General features: G+C 40.3%; 1 protein-coding gene across 2 annotated transcripts in view; it reads right to left on the bottom strand.

Moving 5' to 3' along the window:
- Positions 1 to 2,828: 2,828 nt before the first annotated feature.
- The window catches only part of LOC135516346 (protein phosphatase 3 catalytic subunit alpha), a 158,641-nt gene continuing 139,360 nt past the window's right edge, over positions 2,829 to 22,109 (bottom strand). Inside the window, exons 9-14 of one of the 2 annotated variants that reach the window (XM_064940591.1) lie at positions 22,084 to 22,109; positions 21,105 to 21,176; positions 15,456 to 15,540; positions 14,078 to 14,175; positions 8,139 to 8,168; positions 2,829 to 4,865 (exon numbers count right to left, since the gene is read on the bottom strand). The exon at positions 22,084 to 22,109 is cut by the window's right edge and continues 100 nt beyond it. In XM_064940591.1, the coding sequence (XP_064796663.1) occupies positions 4,672 to 4,865; positions 8,139 to 8,168; positions 14,078 to 14,175; positions 15,456 to 15,540; positions 21,105 to 21,176; positions 22,084 to 22,109 (505 nt within the window). In that variant the 3' untranslated portion in view covers positions 2,829 to 4,671. The remainder of the gene's footprint in view (positions 4,866 to 8,138; positions 8,169 to 14,077; positions 14,176 to 15,455; positions 15,541 to 21,104; positions 21,177 to 22,083) is intronic. The other variant, XM_064940592.1, reaches the window with a different exon arrangement.

Below are 22,109 nucleotides of genomic sequence, written 5' to 3'. Positions count from 1 at the left end.
ACATTTCCATATCATAAAACTCATGTCATATACAGTGTCGACGTTTATGATCACTATGTTTGATGTAGTTACAAGATGACATGGCGTCATACCAATGGTTGTTCTGAACAGAATTAACCTATGTCTATTGGGAAGAACATTTGCATAGGACACGCACCTGAACGCACTCATGACTCCTTTCTATGGTCACCAAAATGATCTGTTTCCCTGAATTGCATTGTGAAAGCCTAACACTGTACAATTTTATAACTTAGCTTGGCAATTAGAATAAGGTTTCAAATGATGCCGACCTGACCTGTGGCGTGTATTCATGGGTTCCAAGGGAAGCCAGGCTTCTCCCAGAAATGTACCAAGGAAAAAATACATACAAAATAATGGATCTTTCATCGCTCTGTGTTTCATCAATTTCCTTGAATTTGCAAGAGAAAGCATTAGAGCGAGCAAAACCGCACCCCTCTGTCTCTGTATGTGTAGGCCATCTATCTGATGCTGTCTGGTCAAAAAGAGTTTGACATTGTTGCCGCCTGTAGCATTGAATGCAAGGGAAGCCAGAGAGCATTTGGCCTTCCTTGATAAAAAAGTATAAAATAATAGTTTAGCTCAGCATTGAGCTAAACTGAGTGAGCTCAGCTGTGAATGGTCCTGGAGCACAAAATAAAGTGAAAGGGAAGGCAGTTTGGATTTAGCTTCAGACCAATCAGATCACAAGTCAAATGAGATTGTTGACAGAAAAAAACTTGAATTGTTGCATTTGTGTTATGTTGTTGTCCTCCGCTGGTTAGCTAGCTAACTAAAATCATCCCTTTCCTAAATTGGACTTGTGGTTTTACTTTAATTCTCTGTACTGGCCAATGATTATAATGGTGATTCTGATCCAACAACAAATTCATACATTCATTGTGCCTGAGAGGATGAAAATTCAACATGTAGCTAGATGTTGTATTATGCTAATGTTAACTAGCTGGCCGGGCATTTAATTGCCCATGAAAGGAAGTTAGTTTCGTGAGCAAGTATTTTAGCTAGGAAGCCTTGGACAACAAAACATAAAAGCGTGTAATGTATGACAGTCAGACTGTTTAGACAACATGAAAGAGAGGAGGATGGCATTGGCGTTCCTCTACAAGTAGGGTGAGTCAACATGCACACACACACGTGCGCACACAGAAAAATCAGTACCATGGATACCCACATCTTATTTAGATGAAAGGCGGTATCAGAGGAAGGCCCTAAAAATTGTCAAAGATTCCAGCCACCCTAGTCAGACTGTTCTCTCTGCTACCGCAAGGCAAGTGGTACCAGAGCGCCAAGTCTAGGTCCAAGAGGCTTCTAAATAGCTTCTACCTCCAAGCCATAAGATTCCTGAACATCTAATCAAATGGCTACCCAGACTATTTGCATTGCCCCCCCACCTCTTCTACACTGCTGCTACTCTCTGTTATTATCTATGCATAGTCACTTTAATAACTCTACCTACATGCACATATTACCTCATTTACCTTGACTAACCGGTGCCTCCGCGCATTGACTCTGTACCGGTAACCCCTGCATATAGCCTCACTATTGTTATTTTACTGCTGCTCATTAATTATTTCTTACTTTTATTTCTTACTGTTTTTTAGGTATTTTCTTAAAACTGCATTATTGGTTAAGGGCTTGTTGATTGGGCTAAATAGTTTTTGTTATCTTTTATACTGAACAAAAATATAAACAGAACATGCAACAATTTCAATGATTTTACTTTAGTTAAAGTTCATATAAGGAAATCAGTCAATAGAAATGAATAAATTAATCCCTAATCTATGGATTTCACATGACTGGGCAGAGGCGCTGTCACGGGTGGTCCTGGGAGGGCATAGGCCCTTCCACTGGGGAACCAAGTTCAGCAAATCAGAGTTTTCCCCAAAAAGGGGGTTTGTTACAGACAGAAATACTCCTCAGCTGTCTGGGTGGTTGATGAAGAAGCCAGATGTGGTGGTCCTGGGCTGGCATGGTAGCATGTGGTCTGTGGTTGTGAGGCTGGTTGGATGTACTGACAAAGTCTCTAAAACAATGTTGGAGGTGGCTTATGGTAGAGAAATTAACAATAAATTATCTCGCAACAGCTCAGGTGAACATACATGCAGTCAAGCATGCCAATTGCACGCCCCCTCAAAACATGAGACATCTGTGGCATTGTGTTGTGTGCAATAACTGCACATTTTAGAGTGGCCATTTATTGTCCCCAGCACAAGGTGCATCTGTGTAATGATCATGCTGTTTAATCAGATTCTTGATAGGTGGATGGGGGTGGGGTGCAGGGTTGTGTTAAAAACAAAACAACTACAAGCGTGATTGCTTTACTACCTCAACGGCACAGCTAGGAGAGCTCAAAAAAGCACCTTATAGTTGAAAACTCTTCTTGGAGTCATAAAAGTGCATTGGAATTACTTAGGAACTGTTCACACTTTTAGTTAGTCCTCTCTCTCAAACCCTTGTAATGTTTGTCTTATGTTGCACCTACCCCACATTTTTCAGGAATATTCTTATTTTGTTACTAAATGTATCCAGAGTATTTTAAGATTTCGTTATCAACAAATTCGGCAAAGTATAGTAAATGTAAAATGCACATAAGATCAACAATGTAATGTTTGGATTCAGTCTTGTGAACTGTTGTGTCCTCACCTTTTGAAGAGAGATACATACTTGTTGGGAAACAGCGGTGGAATCCAATTTATGAAATAAATATTATGATATAAATAATAATTTATGAAGAGCTCATTATGAATGTTTTGGCAAATGCTGTGTCATCACTCACAGTCATCATGCAAAAATGTCCAGAAGAGTAAATATTTAGAATGCAATACATTTTTATTTAATATGTTTACATTGATTTTCAGTTCACAGACTTGAAATCTGAAAAGAGGAAATTCTGGCTATATCACACACAAAAAAACTGTTTAGTTAAGTTGAAATTCATGCACATTTTTTATTGAACAGTAATATAAAATACTTTTTCATAGTTGCGTGTGCATGCTTCATCTGCCAACTGTTTCAAAGTTAAATTACAAAAGCAAAGCTTCATGTCATGTAGTGAAATACTTGGGCATATAAGTTTTTTTTTTTAAAGGTCATGGAGTTTTTTGTTTTATTGATATACAAAGCAGAGTTCCAAATAATAACAATAATCCTAATAATGAAATGACACTTTCTGTGGAATGTGTACAAAACAGAACGACTGTCTTAACCGTTATATGACATTAACAGCTATCATGCATTTTGAGTTCCACATGTAACCACAAACCTCACAAGAATGGTCAAACATACTAAATTTGACTGTGTGCACTTACAAGTGCATGTTAAAAATATGATCTCTCCTCCATGTCAGATAATCAAATGCATCAATTTTAAAAGAAGTTGAGGGAAAAAGCATTATCATGATGTAATTTAATGAATGCCAGTATATGTTCACTAAGCGCACTACATTTCAAAACAAGCCCCGGCAGCCAAGGTATTCAATTAATTTATCAATTTCCTTTGTTTGAGTTTATAAAACATGCATAGGCAGACAGTTTTAGTTTGTCTTTTTTTACACAATATCGGTTCTTTACGCTTACTTTGTTCGCAATACTTTAAAAAGAGAAATTAACATTCACAGAATTCCAGCAAGACACAATAAAATCTCTATCCCCAAAAACATTTTTTTTATATTTGCAAATTATAGATAAATGTAAATTCCAGTTGTGAAATTTCCCCAAAAATAGATATTCATCACCAAGGTAATAATTAGCCATTATACAGAAATCCGGGTCAAAAGCACACACCAAATGAACCTGGGGTAAGCATAATCTGTACAAAACCATAAAACTTAAAAATGTTTGGCATGTCAACAAGGTTGCAACATTCTTTTTAAGACTGCCTAATTTATCTGAGAGCTATTTTATAAGAGTAGCAAAAAAAGTTATCAATAAATATTCTTTACTTAGTTTGTACACCCTTATGTTAAAAACATTTTTTTAATGTTCTGTCCTTTTTAGTGCTGTATTTTGTAAACGTACAATAGTTAGTAAGAAGTTACACAACATTTTCATATCCAGTAGAACAGGGCTCTCCAACCCTGTTCCTGGAGAGCTACAGTCCTGTTGGTTTTTACTCAAACCCTAATCTAGCGCACTTGATTCTAATAATTAGCTGGTTGATGAGCTGAATCAGGTGAGATACAACTGGGGTTGTAGCGAAAACCTAGAGGAGGGTAATTCTCCAGGAACAGGGTTAGAGAGCCCTGCAGTAAAATGAGTGAGGGGCTTTCATAAAACATCTCCTTTAGGATCCCTTTCTCTTGGTCTCTCAGTCTGTCTCTCTCGTACTGAAGTACAGAATCAAGCACGTCATCACCAGCTTCGAGGAGGCCAAGGGCCCAAAAGAGTGAACAATGCGAAAAACTTTGTCGTTTTTACAAGTTATTTTTTTTAAAGGCATACCCAAAGACCCAAAGAGTCTCTCCTGCGGTTGTTGTACTGTAAGCGCCACTTCCTGTAAGCGCATTCCTGATCTCGTCCCACCCTTTTCTCCTCCACCCTGCTCTCTCCTCTATTCCGCCCTGTGGCAGACTGCGACGAGGAGGATGGTGGTATAACACCCCACCCTGGTCGCCACAGGCTGCCACCACCACCCACTGCGGTGGAGTGTGCCCCTTCACTGGATGCTGCTGCTGCTGTCCTTGGCGTCCGTGCCATTGGTCTCCGAGGACAGAGCCTTGTTAAGGGAGTTGAGGCTGGCGTCGGAGGGGAGGCCGTCCCGCCTCGGGGGCATCCGCTCGTTGATGCGGTCCAGGCCCTTGGCCTCCTCAAAGCTGGTGATTTTGTGCTGTGGCGAGAAGCCCTTGATGGCTGGAGGATGGAGAGAGGGAGTGGGGGATGAGGGGAAAATTGATGGAGGGGTGAGTTAGAGGTAGAGAACATGTAAAATATGAGGTTAGTTATTTCTGGTTCACATGCTGAAACACAGACACAAAGTTTTGTTCAGCGTCAAGAATTTAACTTGTGAATCAAGTTATGTGATGACAGAATAACGAATGAAAATCTGTTTCTGAATTGGTTGGTTATATAAACCATTGCAATGAATGGAAAAGTCACTTGATGGTTCGTAGCTGAGCAGAGGTCTAGTAGGTCAACCGACAGAAACCACACCATTTTAACATTATAAATAGTTATTTGTGGGAAAAAATAAAATAAAAATCGATACTATTTTATCTACTTAGTGTTTTCATAGAAAGAACTACAGTATGAATGCAAGCTGAGTGTGTGTACACTGAATATACCAAACATTAGGAACACCTTCCTAATATTGAGTTGCACCTCCCCCTCCCTTTTGCTCTTAGAACAGCCTAAATTCATCAGGGCATGGACTCTACAAGGTGTCGAAAGCGTTCCACAGGGATGCTGGCCCATGTTGACTCCAATGCTTCCCAGAGTTGTGTCAAGTTGGCTGGATGTCCTTTGTGTGGTGGACCATTCTTGATACACATGAGAAACTGTTGAGTGTGAAAAACCCAGCAGTGTTGCAGTTCTTTATACATGGCACATACTACCATACTCTGTTCAAAGGCACTTAAATATTTTGACTTGCTCATTCACCCTCTGAATTACACAGGCTTAAGGCTTAAACATCCTTCTTTAACCTGTCTCCTCGCCTTCATCTACACTGATTTGAAGTGGATTCAACAAGTGACATCCGTAAGGGATCATAGCTCTCACCTGGTCAGTATATGTCTATATAGAGCAGGTGTTCTTAATGTTTTGTACACTCAGTGTAAATCTAATACAATTCTAACTTCTTTCTGCTGAGAAATTTAACTTAGTAAAATATAATTTATTAACCTTTCACATACAATGTATAGGTGCAGTTAAATGTGTTGTTTTACAGGGTCGGCCACAGTATTTACGGCACACATGGAGCAAATGAGGGTTAAGTGCCTTGCTCAAGGGCACATCGGCGGATTGTTCACCCTGTTGGCTCAGGTATTCAAACCAGCAACCTTTCGGTTACTGGCCCAATGCTCTAACCACTAGGCGACCCGCTGCCCTTGTAAATGATGAATAACATATCCTATGTAGTTCATTCTGCCTTTTGAAGACAGCAGAGAACTATAATACAATCAATATGAACAATTCATTAGAATCAATTACAACACAATACCAACACCAATTACCATAATATCTCAATTATATAACCCGATTGACAAAAGCAATACATAATCCGACTGAACTATAGGTGAGTGTCTGGTGCTGGAGGACAATAGGTTTTCATTGTGCCATTGCCTTTCAATCAAGGACGGATTTACAAAAAGTAAAAAACACTACTGATAAATCACATAATTGACTCAAACAGAAAAGTGTGTAAGTAATTCCATGAGATGGAATTAAGCATTTTGACAATGACACGGGGAAAATAAATGTGTAACTTATTCAATGTGAAAGTGAATGTAGTGTAATGCGGAAGGAAATAGTGTAAAACAGTAAAAACAACAATGCTGCAGCTGATGCTCTCTCTTAAAATAAACCTAAAGATAACTGAGTGCATATTGAATAAGGGAACGATTAAAACCCCTGAGGATCCCCAGGACCAGACCTCCCCACCACTGTACTATACAAACAAAACAAAAGGAAATGGAAAAAGATTTTCAAAAAAGAAGGAAAATAGAGTGGGGCCCACTAGACTGAAACATACAGTATACCACAAAAAGACTACACTCACATACATAGACACCAGAGGAGGCTGGTGGAAGGAGCTATAGGAGGACGGGCTCATTGTAATGGCTGGAATGGAATCAATGGAGTGGTACTAAACACATCAAACACATGGTAACGACGTGTTTGACTCCGTTCCATTGATACCATTCCAACCGTTACAATGAGCCCGTCCTCCTATAGCTCCTCCCACCAGCCTTCTCTGATAGACACTACTACAGAGGTACTTGGTGCTAATCACTTGTTAAGCCTGCTCAGAACATGCAGCAAATTACGAATAAGGGACAAGGGGGGTATAGTGATTGTGGGCAGCTACATTTTCAGGAGATCCTTTTTTTGGATCAGGGGGCACCATTTTGGAGGAATTACCCATATTATGGAATTATGGGTATAGAGCGAGGGGGCTGATGGGACTTGTAGTTGTGTTGCTGCATAGCACAGGTCAGTCACAGGTTATTAGCAGCTCAACAAAGAGAACAAGACACAGAGGAACCACAAGGAAAAAGAGGCAAAAAGAGTCTTGGGACTGATGCACGTAATCCTCTAGGGGTGCTCAAGAGGAGTCGCTGAACAATTCCAATGTAAATAGCAGCTAGCCAACAAACCGCTATTTACTGCATAGTTGAGGTTGTTCTTTGTTGCGTGGGTTTGTTTGACAATTTGCTTCTGGAGTTAAAGTCCAATTTGGCTATCAAAGCTTTTGTTGGAAAAGCACATTTTGTTCCGATTTGTTTCTATCGAACGTACTGTATATTAGTGAAAAAACAGCACAACTGCATGTTGTTTCAAAGGGGAAAATCGAATGGCAAGACTGAGTCGGTGGGTGAGTGGGTGCAATGGCATGGGGTGTGAAGATGCAGGTGTGCCATAATATCCTTGGTTGGTGTTTTTTTTAAATAGAAACTTATGATTGGGCACTATTTAGTGGAGGGGACCAAGACTCAATTCAGTCTGTAGCACGGAAGATCTGCGTTTTAGCGCGGTTTAAAATTCATAGGTAATTTCCAATAGAGCAGACACATGCAGCATTTACCGTGAATGCAGTCTCGGCGAACATGATAGCATTGCCTTTAAATGTCAATCACGCTACAACACAGATCTTCTACGCTACGGATTGAATCCAGCCCTAAACTAAAAACTTTGTGGGAGGGAGGGGAAGGAGGGCTACTGTATATCCTAACAGGTTTAAAGAAAAGTCATGCACTTTGTTCCCCTTTAAAACAAATGTCGCTTTTTTGTACTCCCCCCGTATATTTATTTGTAATATTTTTGGTTTGGTTTTGGTAAATTATTGTGTCACAATTTGTTAGACCAAACACCCAACACACTCTGTAACAAGCTACGGCAAAAAGGATGAAAATTCCCATGTCTATTGCGATAAGAAGCAACAGAGAGGGCTGCCGGCCTATTTACCTTCATCTGCCTCAATAGCCTCAATAGTAGCTGAAGAGAAGAAGACGGGGGTTGCAAAACGAATGAGAAGGAAGGTGAGCAGCGAGGAATTCATTTGGTTTTCCCAACCGGTCAATGAGCAGCAAAAAGAGAGAGCCAATGCAAAGACAACAATGTTAAAAAAAACTTTCCGTGTTCTTGGGACAGAGGCAACACATGGATGGAAGCAAAAAGAGGGGAGGAGGAGGAGGGACTAGGCGGGTGTGTTAAGACGGACAAAGGAGGAAGGGGGCAGGAAACAAGAAAGGGGATAGACGGAATGGAGCCAGTCAAATACCCATTGTAGACAAATGTGTGTTGTGCTGGTATTTTGAGCTTTGGTAAAAAACGTCACCCGTGTTTGACAAAGGGACAAGAAGCGGTGCTGGACGAATATAGACAATGGACGTCTGGAAGGGGGACACCGTGACAAGTAGGACTGGAGTGTGTTACAATAGTGATTATCAAAGGGGAACAGTGGATGTCTGACATATCTTCACTCAACAAACTACACACTTGGACGGGGGTAACATGAGGTGTGTTTAACAGGGGTTGGTGTACAGTACATAAGGACATGTGAGTGAAAACAGAGACAACTCTGCCAAAGTCAAGAATGCGGCTGCAACTGAACAACCGAGACCAAGTAAAAGAAAAGAAAAAGGTGAAGAACTCTTCAAATGTTCTCGGAAACAGCTATCTAGAACTGTAGCACCGCCACGTCTTCTGATATGAACCGTCACAAGAGCAGACGCCAATGATGCATTTAAAAATGTGCAGGACTTTGATACACTTACCACTTACCGTCAAATCCTTCTGTTTTATAGCAATACTTATCACCAGAAATACAGAAATGACTCTGTAGTCAGGTGGTGCACAAACAGACAAATAAATGGGTACGAGTTGCACTGCAAATAAACAAATACTCAGCGGCTACAGCTCTACACTTAAACAGGTGTGTGTTGCTATTGAGTTATAAACACAGTACATAATGCACAGGAGAGACGTACACACACAGGTAAGTTATAAGGAGTTCCAAATGAAATCAAGTGGTTGATGGATTGCACAACATTGCAGTAGAAGCACATTGCAGACTGTCTGAACAATAGGAGCCTATGGTGAGCTGTGATTCTACCAATGCCGCGACAGAAAATCTCTCGAACTTCACTCTGCCTCCCAAAATGGCTCCTCCTCGCTGCTGCCTCTCCATTGGATGGCTTTGGCCAATCGTTGCCTCACTGGGAACTACATGGTTGCTCCTATGCAGTCCGAATCAACAATAGCGGTATATGCATCGGTGTATGCGTGTGTTTAAGATAGAGATATAGACTACTGGTTAGAGGGCAAACATGTAGAATTTCTGTGGTCAACTTCAGGAAAAGTGAACCCAGAAATAGAGTGTCAGATGAGAGCAGTAAAGGTTAGAAAACAATACTCTGTAGGCCTACAGTGATTCCTCTTTTAAAAGTTGCTAGCTTACGCAGTGGGACTTAGAGGTCGTTTGTGGTTTAGTACGGTACCCTGCGTCACCACTTCATTGCTCCAGACCAGCGCAAGGGGGAGTTAGAGCACTGATTACGTTTTTGGGTCCTACTGTGTCTCTAACTAACGATGAATGGGCGACATAAACCTAAATAGAAACTGATAATTGTGCACGACTTCAGTAACCATTGCTACACTAAGGTTTTTATTATTTTGTTAGGATTATTTTGCTCTTACTGTAGTACTGTAGGCCACTCCTGACCGGTCACGTTGTACAGCGCCTGAGTGGTGAAACGGTCTAAGACACTGCATACTGTAGCAGTGCAAGCTGTGCTGTTACAGGTTCAATGCATGTGCCGGGCTTGACTGGGAGACCCATGAGAGGTAGGTTTTTGGTTTTTCTCCTTCTAAAAACAGAAATAAATCATCTAAATAACAAACTGGCTTTATTTACAAATTAGTAACAATGTCTCGCCCCATGTTCAAGAATGGCCTTTTTCTCACTCATTTTACGTTATTTGAAAACAAAATAATCTCCAAAATATTTAAGGGGCATTGCACTGATAATGGTGCTGACTAGGGAAACATTCCCGCTGTCCTGTTCTTAGTACCAGTCTGCACGTTCTAACTAATAATTGTCACGCCTTGGTCTTAGTATTTTGTGTTTTCGTTAATTAGTTGGTCAGGCCAGGGTGTGACATGGGTTTATGTTGTTGTATTTCGTAGTGTTTTTTTTTAGTTATTGGGATTGCGGCTGAGTAGGGGTGTTGCATAGGTTTGGCTGCCTGAGGCGGTTCTCAATCAGAGTCAGGTGATTCTCGTTGTCTCTGATTGGGAACCGTATTTAGGTAGCCTGGGTTTCACTTTGTATTTGGTGGGTGATTGTTCCTGTCTCTGTGTAGTTTCACCAGATAGGCTGTACTTAGGTTTCACGTTCCGTTTTGTTGTTTTGTCTCAGTATTTTCATGTATTCGTCATTTGTTTCATTAAACAACATGAGTAACCAACACGCTGCATTTCGGTCCGACTCTCTTGCAACAAACGAAGAACGCCGTTACAATAATGGCATCTTTATGCTTTCATTAATAAAATAATGAAAAAATACTCTTTCAAAATGACAATGTTTATTTAGTTATGGATCCATAATGAATTACTATGGGAATAAATATCACTGAATTATAGAAATCTCCTCCAATCCTCGGAGAGTCACGTTATATTTTTCAACATACTGTAGGCCTCCCGTAGTCTTATTTATTTAAAGAGCATATTGAAGTTAGAAGCAAAAGCCTACAACTAATTTAGCACCATTTCACACAGCTCTGAGAGAAGCATGGGGACTGGTCTTGATAAATCAATGAGATTTTTATTTTCACTTAATCTCTGTTTGGGTATTGGTTAGACTTGAATAAAAAAATGAGGGTGCAGAAATTGTTATGCTCTTAATGTAAACTTTATTTAACTAGGCAAGTCAGTTAAGAACAAATTCTTATTTACAAGGACAGTCTACTCCTTCCTCCCCGTCGGGGAATTGAACCCCAGTCTCCCACGTGCCCTGCCTGCACGACACGTGGATTCTGTAGCTAAATAGCCCAGTACTGTACTGCCGACTGACAAGTTGTCCAGCGCCATATTTTCCGTTCCATCCTAATGGAAAATCAGCGCCATATTTTCCGTCCCATCCTAACGGAAACCCAGAGGGTTTTTCGTTTTCCTTGGAATAGAAACACCATAATATTAATCAAATGAATTAAGCAAGTACCAATCAAAAGTTTAGACACACCTACTCTTTATTTTATCTTTATTTTCTACATTGTAGAATAATAGTGAAGACATCACAGCTATGAAATAACACATATGGAATCAGTTAAGAACAAATTCTTATTTACAAGTACAGCCTACTCCTTCCTCCCTGTCGGGAAATTGAACCCCGCTCTCTAGTACAGCCATTATTGAAGGTACTTGAAGTCAAAGAAAGTCTGGACATTGCCTGCTCTCCCTTATGTAAGGAATTAAGCACTTTCCCACGTTTACTACATTATGTATTGCTGGCTATGTTTACTTGTCAGACTGCACAGTAGCCTAATAAACAAATGCAGGTGGCTTATATCTTCAAAATGCTTTAAATGCTTTATTAAAGCATATACTGTGCAGTACTGTATTTCTTCATCAGCATCTTTATGCTTTCGTTAATAAAATAATGATAAAAATACTCTTTCAAAATGCAGATGTTGATTTAGTTATTAGTCCATAACGAATTACTATCGGAATAAATATCAAGGAATTACAGAAATATTGGAACAAAATTGTCGAATGAAGGCAAATACTCTTTTAAACACACATGGTCACAATGTACAGCGTCATTATGGCTATTAGCAGGGCTATATTCTGGCCTTTATAAATGTTATTTTGGCCTTTCACTCACTGTTGTTTTTAAAAAACAAAATAATCTCCAAAATATCTTTGTACATGTTGGGAATGCTCAATTATATTCCATGATATTCTTAAGATACATGTATTGACTGAATATAAGCATGTGATGTCTGCTAAATAATCAAGTTAGAATTATTTATTTCTGGAGAAACCTAAATAACAAACTGGCTTTATTTACAAATTAGTGAGAATGGCTCACCCAATGTTCAATAATTGCCTTTTTCTCGCTCACTCTATGTTAAATAAAACAAGATCTCCAAAATATCATTACTTTTTAAACAAAGCAATAATTATTATTATTATTATTATTAAGGAATTTAGAATTATATAAAAGCCCCTTAGATATTCTCACAGATCCTAATGGAAAATGCCCCTTAGATATTTAATTTAGAATCTTCCAATCCTCTAAATGTAATTATTGGCGGAGAGTCACGTCATTGAAAAAAATATTTTTTAGATATACTGTAGGCCTACCATAGGCAAAATGAGTATTGGTTACACTACAATTAGGGTGTGGAAATGTTATGCCCCTTACATATTAATTTAGATTTCTCCAATCCTCTTATGCTGTAGCCTACTCCCGACCGTCACATTGTACAGCTCAATATTTCCCATTCTATCCTAACGGAAACCCTGAGGGTTTAGTTTTGAGTTTTTCTCGGAATAGAAACACCATGATATTAATCCAATGAATTAAGTCAAATTTCTTACAATCAATCCCATGTACTATGTTATTACAAAAAAGGTTTTAAATTCTCTAGTAATGTCAATATGGGAGATTATCAAATGCTTATCAAAGTTGCCCTCTGGTGATCAAACTAGCATTAATGTAAAAAATGGCTGACAATTAAATAACGTGCCATAGAATGCTGCAGCAGCCCGCAAGGTGTGCTGCAGTATGACACAACATTTAAAGGAGGAACCACTGTACATACTAAAACAACTGACAGAAAAACTGACAGAGGAGACAAACTGACCAAGAGAGCCTGAAGAGAAGGAGAGTGAAGTTGTTTGGATTTTAGCCTTGTTTGTGGATGACAAGGTGGGCAATATTGATCCCCTTACATCCACAGTTGTTTATGTCAATTCCAATTCATCTGAATCGTGGTCGATCCTTAGCCTCCCTGACTTCTTAGAAATGACTTACAATTTGTAAAATCAAGGTCCATGTTTTTGTTCTATAGAACATAAATAGAAATTCTAAATTGGCTATGTTGTAGCCTGATTCAGTGGGTAGATTATTCAATTTGATCTTTGGAAGAAATGTCTTCCCTGTGGAAAAGCATATTTTAATACTAGTCTGTCACGTAAAGGAGATCGATCGATCGTCAGACTGGTTTTGGGAGTGTTTGGAATTCAACATGGGAGGGTGAATTCTACAATATTCTCACAAAACACTGCTGACAGAATACTTGCACAACAGATTATACCTGTGGTTTCTAGGGAGAGACGAGAAAGAAGAAAACACAGACAATATTTGAGATATAACCAGTAGATTGCAGAGAGAAAGGTGGAGAGAGGAGGGGGGGGGGGTAAGGAAAGCAAGACAGCATTAGAAGAGACAATGGGGACACAGAGGGTCAATTTCTAACATTTAATATCTGTATTATCTAAAGCAACTCCAAGGGTTGCACATTTTGGTTTTTGCCCTAGCACTACACAGCTGATTTAAATAAAGCTTTATGATGAGTTGATTATTTAATCAGCTGTTTAGTGCTAGGGTAAATAAGATGTGCACTGCTTGGGGTCCCCAGGACTGAGTTTGAGGAAACGCTGACCCACAGATAGTTACATAGTATTTACCACTGCTGCAACTGTGTTCTGTGACATAAAAGTCATATAAAATATAGCAGGTTTAATTCTAGACACCCCCCCCGCCACCCCACCCAAAAGGCTCAATAAGTTTCAGGTCTTTAAAGTAGATGTACTGCTAATAAAAATCTTATATCTAACAGTGTGAGGGGTGATGTGGGCTGGACATGGAGGTTCAGGGCGTGTGTTGTGGGGTTTACCATTCTGGAGCTTCTCCTTGCCCCCGGACAGCACTCCACTGGGCAGCATACCGGTGGGGGTCAGCCCCTTCAGTGTTAACACACTTTCACTCTCCTCCCTGCAGGGACAACAAGCAAACAAATGACACAAAGTTCAGATAGAAATATAGCCCCTAGAACATGTAGGCCTTATAGCAAGCTCTTTCCTGCACGTGAAAAACACATTATTAAGCAATGTTCAGATGGAAATATAGCATGCAGAACTGATGCGTTCATGTGAAATAGTGTTTCTCAACTTCTCAAAAAAGTGTTTCTTAAGTCTCACGTACTCCCAACATCACACATTGTTGTTCTAGCCAGTGGAGGCTGCTGAGGGGAGGACGGCTCATAATAATGGCTGGAACGGATTTAATGGAATGGCATCAAACACATGGAACAATGGTATTTGATACCATTCCACCTATTCCGTCCCAACCATTACCATGAGCCCGTTCTCCCCAATTAAGGTGCCACCAATGTCCTGTGTTCCTAGCCCTATACTAGCACACATGATTCAACAAATTTATCTGATTTCTCAATGTTTATGAAAGTTACTGTTCCTATTGCTCCCCAATTGGTAGTTATAGTCTTGTCCCATCGCTGCAACTCCCGTACGGACTCGGGAGATGCGAAGGTCGAGAGCCGTGCGTCCTCCAAAACACAACCCACCCAGCCGCACTGCTTCTTGACACAATGCCCACATAACCCGGCCGGAGGAAACACTGTACACCTGGCGACCGTGTCATCCTTCACATCCTTGCCAGCCGAACCCTCCCCTAACCCGGACGACGCTGGGCCAATTGTGCGCCGTCGCGGTTGGCTGTGACAGAGCCTGGACTCAAACCCAGAATTTCTAGTAGCAGAGCTACTGTCCCATACAATAATCTGTATTCTTAAGTCTTTGTTCTTATAAAAATGTATACAAGACAAATAAATGGCATACCCCACTGCAGTTCACTGGTGACCCCCCCCAGGGGTCACGACACCGACTTTGAATACCACTGAGTAAGTTATAATGTATAAATAAGACTTTGTTAAAAGCTTTTCATTGCAGCCTTATTCTCAGCTGTGAGTTTCCCACTGGGCACACACTGGTTGAATCAACGTTGTATCCACGTCATTTCAATGAAATGTTGGTGAACCAACGTGGAATAGACGTTGAATTGACGTCTGTGCCCAGTGGGTTGTTATTAAGACCTGTTTATGTAGACATTATTTTATGTAAAACGGCATTCCTGTAATGTACAATGTGCTGACTTCTGCCTAGGATCATGTAACTGGGCACATATTATAAAATACATAAACATTGGTGTAATGGAAATACACACCTAGACTTACAGAGATGATTCCTAATAAATACCTTAGGACAGAGAATACCCTCGCCATCTTGCCAATGGCACGGATCTTGTTTCTGATGACCTCCTTGCGTGCAGAGGCTGTGGCACCTATAACACACGCACGCACGCAGTTCTCAGGGTCAGACAGTCAGGCTGTTTCAAACCATCACAACATGTCTGCTTATCTGGGTGAGGCATTTTCTTTAAGGTGTGTTCATTACCAGACATGAGCTAGTAAAACTTAACACTAAGTTGTGTTTTGTGTGTCTAAGTAGAGTACATGTTTGAGTGACAACCACTGATACAAAGTAATCGTTTCCTAAATGTTTAGTTTACATTTATTTGACACTTGAATCATTTAGCAAATGTTTTTTGCACATGAGTATGATATCACATCAAAATACACTGTAGTTATTGAAGTTCAAAGTAAAACCAACCCGAACCAGGACTTTGAATCTCACTCCACCACTGCGATTCCCTGGTTATGTCTTAGTATGAAAGGCATTCTGAGAAAGAGATGAAGCTTGGTGTTCGATGCATCAGCACCAATAGCCTGTCTAGAGGGACCCTGTAGGCACCAATCGATAAAGTACTCCCTCAAACACTCTGCCTGGCCTAATCCGACATTGAAAAGCACTGCAGATGACCTGCTATCAATTCCCTTTGCTAGGACTACTGTTTAATCTGCCATTGCTTTGTGAGGCCCGTGTTATATAATGGTTCTGAACGTACAAGGTGTAAACAATCTAAAACTGTTATCTTACATGGTCGTGTTCAGTTGGCACGGACTGGGAGAAAACATTTCAACAGAGATAAATGGGGAGGTACTATTTGAAAGAAACGCTTGTTTTAATTTTCTGTTGCAAAAAGTGTTTCTACGGTGTGCCCTAATGAACATCACCCATGTTTCTATTTCTGCTTGGAGAAGAAGAATATAGCTTGGTCAAGAATATAGCCTGGTGAAGAATATAGCCTGGTGAAGAATATAGCCTGGTGAAGAATATCGCCTGGTGAAGAATATCGCCTGGTCTAGAATATCGCCTGGTGAAGAATATAGCCTGGTGAAGAATATAGCCTGGTGAAGAATATAGCCTGGTGAAGAATATAGCCTGGTGAAGAATATAGCCTGGTGAAGAATATAGCCTGGTGAAGAATATAGCCTGGTCTAGAATATTATAGCCTGGTCTAGAATATTATAGCCTGGTCTAGGAGCTTGTATGTTGTGACAGGATGACTTGTGTTTGACACTAGGACCCTTTTGTGACCCAGCTTGGAAAGTGGTAGTGAGGTGGAGTGTGAGAGACGGAAATTAATAAAAGTGCTTGGAAATATATGGAGAGAGAAGAATGAGTATGCAGATAAGTGAGAGATTCTAGTGGAGTGTGTTCCCTTGGTCGGACCACTAGGGACAGTACTGAGTATCCCATCTTCTCACATTGAGCTACAGCTCGCTGGACTTTTGGGCATTCTACACAGGAAAGAGGCGAAGCATATCGAGGACTGACTACCCTGCACTGTTTCTATTGAAGCTATAGGCTAACGCTAATTCACTCAAGTACAGCTAACCGTACTGCAGGTTCGCTGAAAATGTTTAAGCTATGTTTAAGTTACCAGTATTGAAGCCAACACACCGTGCAAGCTGTTCACCACTCAAAACTATACCAGTCTGTTAAAATACTGTGTAACACTTTATTTGGATAGTCCATCTGTAGATGCTCTACAGACTATCAATAGCATTTACACTAACTATCTACTAACCCTAACCTTAACCCTTATCCTAACACTAAACTTAACCCTAACCCATATTCTAACCATAACCGTAACCCTCGCAAGCAGTTGCTTATCAACAGATAGTTTGTTAATATTATAACCATCGGTAGACCATCAATAGATGGAACATTTGGATTATCCAAAAAGTGACCCAATACTGTATGGTGTCAACATTCTGAGTGAACCTACAGTGCAGTTGACCTTTACCTGCAATTGATTGAATTTTGGTGCATGTCTACATTCTATATTTTTATAGATTGATTATATATTCTATTTTTACTGATAAATATCAATAACCAAACTGAGCATAAATGTTACAACACATTTACGTCTTGGGTTAGTTAATTGGCTCCCAAAATGCATGTGCAAGAGCAAGCACCAGCACAAAGGTATATTGGCGGTAGAGCTGAGGGTTGTACCTTTCTTGGGGACATATATTAGTTGTCCTTCTCAAGAACACCCCCAGAAAAGAACAGAAAAGACGAGAGATCAGTGAATGGCAGAAGAATGACAAAGGAAGCCAAGGAGGAGGAAGAGGAGGTGGAGAGGAAAAAGAGAAAAGGCAAACACACACCCATCAAGCATAAAGAAAAGCAATGGCTTAAAACAAAACTCTGAAAAACAGAAAAGAAGAGAGACAAATTAGATGAGGTAACCACGGAAATAATGAAATAACACAGCATCGGCGAGGGAGAGAGACATGAGAGAGAGACCTAGATGAGAGAAGAGAAACAAATAAATAAATAACGCAAAGAATATGAACATCAACACAATGAATATTAAGCTACTGAAGAAAGACAGTGAAGGAAAGAAAATTAGGAAATGATGAGATGTTAGTCACCAAGGCTGTGACTAAGAAGTGTCTGTCAGCTATCAATATTAGGGTCAAGGGTTCGAATCATTCTCCTATAACACACCACTTCCTGCCATACAGAAACAGGATATGACCTATGTTCACTGCTTTATGTTCACTACATACTTCAGTCTGAGACTGCCATCATTCAAGTCATTTGTAGTGATGTCAAAATGAGGGGTGTTGTTCAAATCAAAGTCATCAGCGATTGGATTATCTCTAACAAATCAGAGTATCAAAGCCAATGACACATTTTCAAAACGCCGCTTTACCCACATGTGTTCTGGCTCTCGCCCAACCCATCGGTTTCTCGGACCAATCAGAATGGTTAGAATGTGCCTGTGTTCTTGAAATCTTCGGGGAGATACTTAGGTTGATGTGGTGCAGCGTTTGGCCGGAGCGGGAAGTTTTGGCAGTCAGGCAAACCAGTGTTCGAGTCAAGGGTTAGAAGCCATTTTCTATAACACGCCACTTCCTGCCATACAGGAACAGGATATGACCTAAGCATTCCTTCCCCCTCCCTATAGAGTTTTGGTAACGTGTGTGACTTGGTCTAGAATATGGAGTGACAGGGGCAGCAGGGTAGCCTAGTGGTTAGAGAGTTGGACTAGTAACCGAAAGGTTGCAAGTTCAAATCCCCAGGCTGACAAGGTACAAATCTGTCGTTCTGCCCCTGAACAGGCAGTTAACCCACTGTTCCTAGGCCGTCATTGAAAATAAGAATTTGTTCTTAACTGACTTGCCTTGTAAAAAAATAAAATAAAAATAAGAGACGGGATGGAGTATTTAGGGCTAATCTAGGAATGGGTTTTCCAAACCATCTCTACCCAGACAATGCTATTATGTTTTACAACACTGGTCACCAATCTTTTCTGAGCCAAAATCACTTTCGCAGTCAAAAAGAAAGCCGAGATCTACCGCTCAGATTTTTTTCCAACACGACTTAAACAATGTCACATTAACCTAATAAAAACTGTTCTGTAGGAATTGTTTGGGCAGTAGGCCTAATATACAGTACCAGTCAAAAGTTGACACACTTACTCATTCCATTTCTTTTCAATAAAAAAAATCTAACTATTGTCTACATTGTAGAATAATAGTGAAGACATCAAAACTATGAAATAAAAAAAACACATGGAATCATGTAGTAACCAAAAAAAGTGTTAAACAAATCAAAATATATTTTAGATTCTTCAAAGTAACCACCCTTTGCCCTGATGTCAGCTTTGCACACTATTGGCATTCTCTCAACCAGTACACTGATAAGCTGTATAAAGAATATATACATTTATAAGACTTGTTCATAAAAGAGAGAATTGTTCATAACCCTGCTATGTGCGGATAGTACGCATCCCCTTCCCCTCAAGAATGGTCTACCACAAAGCCAGGGTTAAACGAATCTTGAAGGCAATGCAAAAAAAGAAAAAAAAAGAGACATAAGTTCTAAATGAGAGGCTACAAGTATAAAGCTCTTGATGCTGGAATGATGAAAATATCTCTAAAACCAAGAGAGGAATTGCAAAAAACTCAAACAAAGAAAAAAACAACGCAACCGTCTTTTGCACCAAGTATACCAAGTGTTCGGAGAAAATCAAAGCAATCCTGAAGAAGCACAGGCATATTCTGCAATCAGACCAAAAAATTCATAGACACCTCTTCAAGGAACCCTCACTGGTGGTCTATAAGCGTGGTCGCAATATTGGAGATAGTTTGGTGAGATCTGACCTGCCCCCTGAGCCCACTCAGACACTCTTGACACCCATTCCAAATGGGACCTACAAATGTGGCTGATACGCCCAGTTCATTAGCACTATAAAAACATCCTTCTTCAGACACCCACATACAGGTAAAAAAAAAATCACTGTTAGGGGTATCATCTCATGCAAGACCAAGGGAAAAATCTCTCTCATCACCTGTTCATGTGGGAAAGCCTACGTAGGACAAACGAAAAGATAATTAAAACAACGTATAGCTGAACACTGCAGCTCAATCAGGCATAAGAACATTGACTATCCAGTAGCAGCACATTTTGTTGAAGCTAAGCTTCCAATCTCACCCTACTCCTAGGGAGGCGTTAGATAAATGTAACCTTTGAGAGGTCAGAATTACCTATGTCAAAGGGACTCCGAAATAATGATTTTATCACGCTCCCTTTGAGTAATCTTGTATGGGTCTTTGACAAATACACAGGTATTGAGCATGTTGCTCTATCAAGGAGAGGTAACATCGAGATCATCCTACTACTAAGGGAGGCTTACTGGATATCCTGAAGATCTAGAAGAAAAAGAAACGCACACCTATTAAGACGAGGTGCTGGCTATGTGGAGTGTTGAATAAAAGCAACAGGTGAAAACAAAATGAACTCACTCATAAAAACTGAGCCGCACACTCTAGGATCTCCCAAAACTTTGATCCAAAGAAAGTAAATGCCAAATGTATGTGTTGAGCTGATGATGTTCCATTGGTAGATTTTGCCCTCTAGTGGAAGTATAGTCAATCACAGAGAGAAAGTCAACGCTCATAATGACCCGTCCTTCCTCCCTTGCCCTAGACTACCACAGTATGAGTCATAATACCCATACAACCTAGCGGTCGAACAGGGACATTGTCATTTTTAGTTTTTCCACCATACATTTTTCCTATAGGGGATTTTAGAAACACAACATGAGGGCTGTGTTCCATGTAGGCTTATTACCCTGGCGTGACATTTTGATAACCATGTAAATATATCTCAGACAAGGTGACTTTTAAAACAATTGGAACCATTTCCCTGTTTGACCACTAGGTTTTATGGGTATTATGACAACTCAACATTGGGGCTCTATTCCCCATTCTCCGATCATTCCAATACTCATATAGAGTGAAGTCAGCAATGTCATTTCATTAGATCTTGCTTTTTAGCTTTTGCTTAAATTACATTTGAATACAGTTTTGGAGTGAAACAGAGAGGGGAGGGAGCACCTGCGAGAAAGGGAATTGGGCTAATCTAACCTGTCGTGGCAACATGAGAGGAAATAGTACCAGTCAATGGCATACTACACAGACTTACCATCGATCTCCTCGTCTGTCGTCAGCTCATCATTGGAGCAGATGCTTAACACGTTAACCAGCATCTCAGTGACTAGAGAGAGAGAGAGAGAGAGAGAGAGAGAGAGAGAGAGAGAGAGAGAGAGAGAGAGAGAGAGAGAGAGAGAGAGAGAGAGAGAGAGAGAGAGAGAGAGAGAGAGAGAGAGAGAGAGAGAGAGAGAGAGAGAGAGAGAGAGAGAGAGAAAGGAAGGGGGGAAGAGAGAAAAACAGGAAGGGGGTGGGGAGAGAGAGAAAGAAACAGAGAGAGAGAAGACATAGGGGAGAGAGGAAGGAAGGGAGTGTGAGGGAGAGCTAGGACTAGCTGCTAGAATGTGAGCCATGTCTAAAATGTGACATCCAACTACAGTGTTTGGGGTGTTTCCACATTTAACTACACTCCAGTGGTGAATAGAGAGATGGGGGGAGGGTTGTGTAAGTGGGAGTGGGGTCTTGGATAAGATAACTCATAGTTTACACATTGATTAAATTAAACAGAGAATGTAAATTGTAACTTGTCATGCTACTTTAGTACAGTAGATGTCAGCAGCATGTAAAGGAGGGGTGACTGGGTGTGCTGGAGATTAAAGTGGATGTATGTCACCTTCAGCCTTATGACACATTATACTAAAATACATGCAGTCAAAGATACTGTAAATTCCTTTTGACAACCTTGTGGCGTTATGCTGAATGACATTTGATGTGATAATTGTTAAGGACACATCTCATTTGATATTTTTGGCTGATACATTAGGCATGACTATATCCACATATACCACTGGGTGTGATAATTGGTCATCTCAATTGCTATTTCTAGTTGTTGTGTTGTTAGGCATGTTTATAGCCACATATAACACTGCATGGGAGTCCTAATAACAGCCACAACAACAGTTTCCTAAATGTATTAAATTGACTTGAACTTCACATTTGACAGGGTTGTCAATGTGTGGGTGTGTCCCGCTCACCTTTCTCCCCGACAAAGGGGAGGGAC

This window comes from Oncorhynchus masou, chromosome 27 (genome assembly GCF_036934945.1).
Source record: "Oncorhynchus masou masou isolate Uvic2021 chromosome 27, UVic_Omas_1.1, whole genome shotgun sequence".
Taxonomy (NCBI): domain Eukaryota; kingdom Metazoa; phylum Chordata; class Actinopteri; order Salmoniformes; family Salmonidae; genus Oncorhynchus; species Oncorhynchus masou.
Note: the sequence above shows the minus strand (reverse complement) of the source record. Positions and strands in the feature narration are given on the sequence as shown.